General features: G+C 48.8%; 1 protein-coding gene across 2 annotated transcripts; it reads left to right on the forward strand.

Moving 5' to 3' along the window:
* The first annotated feature begins 1880 nt into the window (after nucleotides 1–1880).
* On the forward strand, nucleotides 1881–4657 carry LOC129138954 (testis-specific Y-encoded protein 3-like). Of its 2 annotated transcripts, XM_054677323.2 has the most exons (6): nucleotides 1881–2393; nucleotides 3001–3078; nucleotides 3207–3318; nucleotides 3420–3565; nucleotides 3672–3753; nucleotides 4447–4657. In XM_054677323.2, exons 1-6 carry the CDS (start codon nucleotides 2040–2042, stop codon nucleotides 4467–4469), a joined length of 795 nt encoding a protein of 264 aa, XP_054533298.1. In that variant the 5' UTR covers nucleotides 1881–2039; the 3' UTR covers nucleotides 4470–4657. The 2 variants fall into 2 exon arrangements, with proteins under 2 accessions (XP_054533298.1, XP_054533297.1); XM_054677322.2 differs by lacking the exon at nucleotides 4447–4657 and having other exon boundaries at nucleotides 1955–2393; nucleotides 3672–3869.
* The last annotated feature ends 1204 nt before the right edge of the window (nucleotides 4658–5861 follow it).

Below are 5861 nucleotides of genomic sequence, written 5' to 3' on the forward strand. Positions count from 1 at the left end.
TCACTTGCATGACCCTGGAACCACTGGACTGCAGTGGAGCCAGTCGCCCTGTATCCTGGAGGGAGACGAGTCAGGAAGGCTCACGCCAGGCCCAGCTTCCGAGGTACTACCCCCTCTACTCCTCATGGAGGATGCCAATGCAATACTCCTTAGTCATCACTTTGTTTCCGAAGTAAATGTTGTGATGAAAGGCAAACTTCTTCCTACCACTTGTATTCAGGGTGGCCGAGTTCCTCCACCTGCCTGTCCAAGAAGGAGAAACAGGGCTGTGAAGGGGCAATTTCATCTAGGTGGGCAGAGGTGGCATTCTAGCCGGGGTGAAGCATGCGTTTCCCCTTCCCAGCTTTCCCGCTGAGACACACCTGAGCCCCAGAAGGACCTCAACCAGACCAGGACCGTAGCACCCTCCCCCAGACCCAGGCTTTCCATCCTGACCTGCAAATCCAACATGCAGCTCTGAAGGACTTTCTCATGGTTTCTGAGCTCCTTGCTCTCACCAGAAAGAATCAGAACTTTTAAAGTGTTCTTTACGCCAACTTAAATTTTTCATTTGGACTACCTCATGTTTTGGATGAGGCATGTATTTTTACATTTATTTTCACCCTTATTGTACCTCTATGATAAACTGCTTGCTTACATTCATACCATAATTATGTCTCAGGTTACTTGTCTGTTCCTAAAGATTCACTGAAACAAAGAATTGCATATATGCTTGTATCTTTCAGCAACCGTATGTCAGATAGCACTGCACATTACTGCAGACATCGCATATACAGGTCCAAAGGTAGATGAAGAAGAAGAAAGCAAGCTTGAAACTCTATACATTCCTAAAAGCATATCAGAAACTCACAAATAACAGTGAAATCAAAGAATGATCCCAGCCAATTCCATTACATACCTAGACTGAAATATGAAACTTCAAAGAAAAGACAGATTAGAACTTTGGGTTTGTAAAAATTTTCCTAAATAGGTATAAGTATTGGAAACTTTGTCTCACTAGAAAACGTAAACAAAAATCCATGTTTTTCATGTTTGTAAATATACATAGTTTTATATCCATCAGTTATGACATGCAAGAAGTAATAAAGTGGAAGTACAATAAAATGATATATGGAACTTCCTCAGTCTTAAAATATTCCATGGAGACTGTCAATTTTATGAAAACTATAAAGAATGCTTCATGAAACTACATTGTACAGTGCCATTTACTATTTTACGTACATTTGAAATAATCAACAATTAAAGGGAATACATCAACATTATTTAATACGATTAACGTTATTTTTCTTGAGTAATCCTGTTGAAATTAAGGATTTTAAATAAAACATTAAAAACAAATTATATTGACTGCTTTCAGCTTTGGATGAAATCATACTTGTGTATTTGTAGTAATGGGAAGCATAACTTTCTCCTCACAATTAATCTTTTATAAGGCAGGCGACTTTCCTCCCACGTGCCCGCCCCGATCACTTCCCCCAGGACACCCCTGCCGCCCTAGCCCCAGGAACCAGAGAGTTTTCTCTGGATCTGCAGTATTACTTCCGTACCATCTACCTGGCCTGCCTAACGAAGAGAGATGTTTCCTGTGTTCGTGACACACAGAGATGTTCATGGCTTGCCACACTGAGGATGTCAGGGCACAGGGCTGCCATGCCCACAATTCCAAAGGCCACGCAGCCCGCGTGTGCCTGGATGCCTAGCTACCCGGCACAAGCTCCAAGGGCTTCTCGGAGGAGGCTTGGGCAGGGAAGGCGGGGGGTGGGGGGCTGGAGATGCAGGCCCGCCAGTGGCTGTGCCGCCCAGGGAGACGCCCACCGCCCTCCCATTGATTGGCCCCGACGGGAGGAAGTCGGCCTGGGTGCGGCCCCTCGGCCCTTCGCGCGCAGTCCCTTAGGGGGCGCCTGGAAGCCCGGCGCATGCGCCCTGAGGGCTCGCTGAGCTACCGGGTGCCATAGAGGCTGCGGCAGGGTTCCTGTGGCGTGGGTCGGGCAGCACAGGCCTTGGTGCGTGCGAGTGCCGAGGAGGGCACCGCCTTCAGGATGGAGGCTGTACAGGAGGGGGCGGCCGGGGTGGAGAGTGAGCAGGCGGCTTTGGGGGAGGAGGCGGTGCGGCTGTTGGATGACATAATGGCGGAGGTGGAGGTGGTGGCGGAGGAGGAGGGCCTCGTGGAGCGGCAGGAGGAGGCCCAGCGGGCACAGCCTGGCCCTGGGCCCATGACCCCAGAGTCTGCACTGGAGGAGCTGCTGGCCGTTCAGGTGGAGCTGGAGCCGGTTAATGCCCAAGCCAGGAAGGCCTTTTCTCGGCAGCGGGAAAAGATGGAGCGGAGGCGCAAGCCCCACCTAGACCGCAGAGGCGCCGTCATCCAGAGCGTCCCTGGCTTCTGGGCCAATGTTGTATCCTTCTCAGTGTTTCTTCGGCCTTTCTAGTGGAGAGGTGCTCTCGGGGAAGTGTAAGTGACCGATGGGCAGCTCGGCGTCGATGTGACTCTTTGGGGAACAAAGGGGAGTTGCCACGGACAAATGTGGCTGCGGAAAGCCACAGCAGGCGTGGGTACTATTGTCCTGCAAGCGGCAGAGAAACCCTTGGTGATGCCGAGCAGCAGACGTTTGGGGCATCTTTTTGAAGAGCAGAAGCGAGTTCAGACCAGAAGAGGTTTTTCGGTGAAGCAAGCTATTTTTAAGGGAGTGTGATTGCTGCCCCTTGCTAGTCCGATCTGGGACTGGGCGTCTTCGGCTCTAAGCAGATTCTGCCACTCCTCAGACACCAGCAAGTCTCTGCAAATCGCGCCTCCCCATGTCAGTGCAGTCAGCCTCAGAATCATACACCCTCTGTGAACACAGGAGGCCTTAGTTTACGGGGAGGGGGAGGTGAAAGGAGATCATACATGGAAGCAGATCTGAGAAATCCCCTACCCCAGCCTCTGGGTGCGCTTAGGCCTTCTTCCCTGCTGCTCGTCGCTTTCCCTTCCATCGTGTATAAAGTCTCTTTGACCTAAATCAGATTGCAAACCACCCCCAGATGTCAGCCCTGATCACTGACGAAGATGAAGACATGCTGAGCTACATGGTCAGCCTGGAGGTGAGGCCAGGAAGACTGAGGCTAGAGGGTTTAGCGGGGGAGGGTAAGGGAAATAATTCATTCCTGTAAGCAAGAGTGAGCACCTCACCCGAAAACGTATTTAAGCTTTCTCCACCTTGTCCTGACAGGTGGAAGAAGAGAAGCATCCTGTTCATCTCTGCAAGATCATGTTGTTCTTTCGGAGTAACCCCTACTTCCAGAATGAAGTGATTACCAAGGAATATCTGGTGAACATCACAGGTGACAGGTGGCTCCCAGGATGGGTAGTGGAAGGAAGATGGCGGGTGGATCATTGCCGACGTGATCCAGCCCCCTTCCCACAAAAACTCCTGTCTCTGTAGAATACAGGGCTTCTCATTCCACTCCAATTGAGTGGTATCCGTATTATGAAGTGGAGGCCTATCGCCGCAGACACCACAGCAGCAGCCTTAACTTCTTCAACTGGTTCTCTGACCACAACTTCGCAGGATCTAACAAGATTGCTGAGGTGAGTCCTCACTGGGAAACATGAGAAATGACCCCGTGTGTTCCCAGCTGCTTGGGTCACCTTTCTGAGCCCTGATGAGGCCTTTCCCGATTGAGTCCCCTGACAGATCCTATGTAAGGAGCTGTGGCGCAATCCCCTGCAATACTACAAGAGGATGAAGCCACCTGAAGAGGGAACAGAGACGTCAGGTGAGCCGTTAGTTGGGACTGGAGCTGTTTGATGCCTAGTATAAGGGGGTTGATGCACCTGCCTATTCAGGGAGCCTGGGTGCTCATTTCAGAAATGTAGAAATTGAGGCTCCTTTGGTACATGTAGAAATTCCTTGAGAGGAAGACAGAGAGTGACAGAATCCAGGACGTTCATGGCATTGGGCTGAAAAGGCACATTAGAGACTTCACGCAAAGCAGGTGATAGCTGTGGAGTCTTAAGCCCAGTGAAGAATCGTCCATTTCCAGAATCAATGAGGAGTAAAGCTGAAAATCATTCAGTTCAGTCTGTGGCACTTGATTCCATGGCTGTGAACCCCTCCGGCAGTCATCCTACCAACCCCATAAGATTGGGCTCCCTGAATGTGCGTCCTGATCATCCTTGCCCCAAACCACAAAGGACTGTTTAGATTGATGGATTTCCTTAAGCTGTTGCCCCATCAGACTTCTGTGTGCTTTTAGGGTACAGTGCATCTTGTTAGCTGACTCCCCTCACAGACAATACTGGGAATGGGGCAGGGATTGCGCAGAACAGTTTGTAACACGTGGTAGGAGGAAGTTTAAGGGATCACAAATGGGGAAGGGATATCCTTTTCTCAGCGGGCCCCACAATTGAAACATTTCAAGGTATGGCTCAGAGAAAATGCGTTTTAACGTGAGTTTGTGTTTCTCTAGGGGACTCCCAGTTGTTGAGTTGAATATGATGGAGCATCAGATTTTACCTAATACAGCAGAACTCCTAAAAAGTTACAACAGTATGCAGGACGGCAGTACTCAGCATGGTCTTATGCACAGGAACTAAAGGAAAAAGAGATCGAGTCACCAGAAATCAGGAAGAGGGGGTAAATTTGGATTGTATGGAATGAAAAATAAACATTCTCAAGGATGTGTGACTCTGTGTCTGTGTGTGTGTGTGAGTGTGTCTTTGTGTTTGTGTGTGTGTGTGTATGTTTATCCACTTTATTCAGGTGTGAAAGTGAATTGATCCATCCACGTGCTTTATTCTCTTCATGGAAATTACCAGTCTGCGTTGGAGCTGGGCCTCTAAAGTTGTAGAGTGAATGGGTGTGGGATGTGTTGGGATTCTTCCTACAGGACAGAGTGGGGGAGGTAAAAGCAAAAGACAGCTTAGTTGGAGGCTGACTTCATCCTGTGGAAGCAGAGATAGTTCAAGGAATGGGGTTACTGGGTTTCCAGGTCCCAGTTTGCTGGGACCTCCAAAATCCTTCATTTTGAGTATCATCATACACAATAGATAAGCACAGGATGATGGAAATCTTAAAGTTCGCTTTCGTGTTGAATCCACATGTTCTTTCAAAGGTGAATGCATAATCCTTTTCTGGGACAATCAGCCTCTCAGGACTTCTGAAACATCAACGTGAGAAGAAATGGGCATGTAAGGTGTATGGAGGGACTGTGGGAAAGGTGACAGAGGCATGTGGGAAGGCATTCAGGATACGCTTTTGGCATAGATGACTACGGGAAAAGACAAACTTACAGAAGTGAGGGGAAAGGGCGTGGATTAGTGGAATATAAGATTGTTGGAGAATCCATCCAGGGACTCTCTTGTCACTTGATGACCCTGGATATGGACACTCTTGTGGATGTTTACATCTTTAGTTGGGTTAAGCTTTTCTCCAAGATTCTATGTTAGGTGAGGAGCCCATAACGTATGTAGCTAACAACACTACGAGTGCATTTTGTGCTCTTGCAAAGTCTAGTGAGTCTCTATATTCTCCCTCGTGATTGGCACTGCAGATTGTTTCTGGAGCCCAGGGCCCTTTAATTTTCTGTGGCCTCTTCAGCATACTTTGCCTAAGGTTTAGAATGTAAAGCAAATATAGTTGTAGAGTATGTGTTGCAAGCCTCACACAGGAGGACAAAACATACAGCTTTCATTCGCGAGTGGGAGGCTGCTTCCCAGGAACACCTGTGTCTATGCACAAGACAAGGGGTTGCCTCTGTCAAGGATGGGGCAGGAGGATTTCAGTGTCGGAGGCAGAACTTTCTTTCCTGTTCCCAGATGAAAGAGTTCCAACATGAGCATCCATGTTGACCACACGCTAATAGAGTGCTAACATTCCTGTCCC

The sequence above is a fragment of the Pan troglodytes genome, chromosome Y (genome assembly GCF_028858775.2).
Source record: "Pan troglodytes isolate AG18354 chromosome Y, NHGRI_mPanTro3-v2.0_pri, whole genome shotgun sequence".
In the NCBI taxonomy this organism is placed as follows: domain Eukaryota; kingdom Metazoa; phylum Chordata; class Mammalia; order Primates; family Hominidae; genus Pan; species Pan troglodytes.

Bases quoted from the DNA above. Each gene is read 5' to 3' on its own strand.
- LOC129138954 (XM_054677322.2), top strand. From the start codon at position 2,040: ATGGAGGCTGTACAGGAGGGGGCGGCCGGGGTGGAGAGTGAGCAGGCG. The intron at 2,394-3,000 runs GTATCCTTCTCA...GACCTAAATCAG, and splicing joins CTGGCTTCTGGGCCAATGTT to ATTGCAAACCACCCCCAGAT. The intron at 3,319-3,419 runs GTGACAGGTGGC...CTGTCTCTGTAG, and splicing joins ATATCTGGTGAACATCACAG to AATACAGGGCTTCTCATTCC.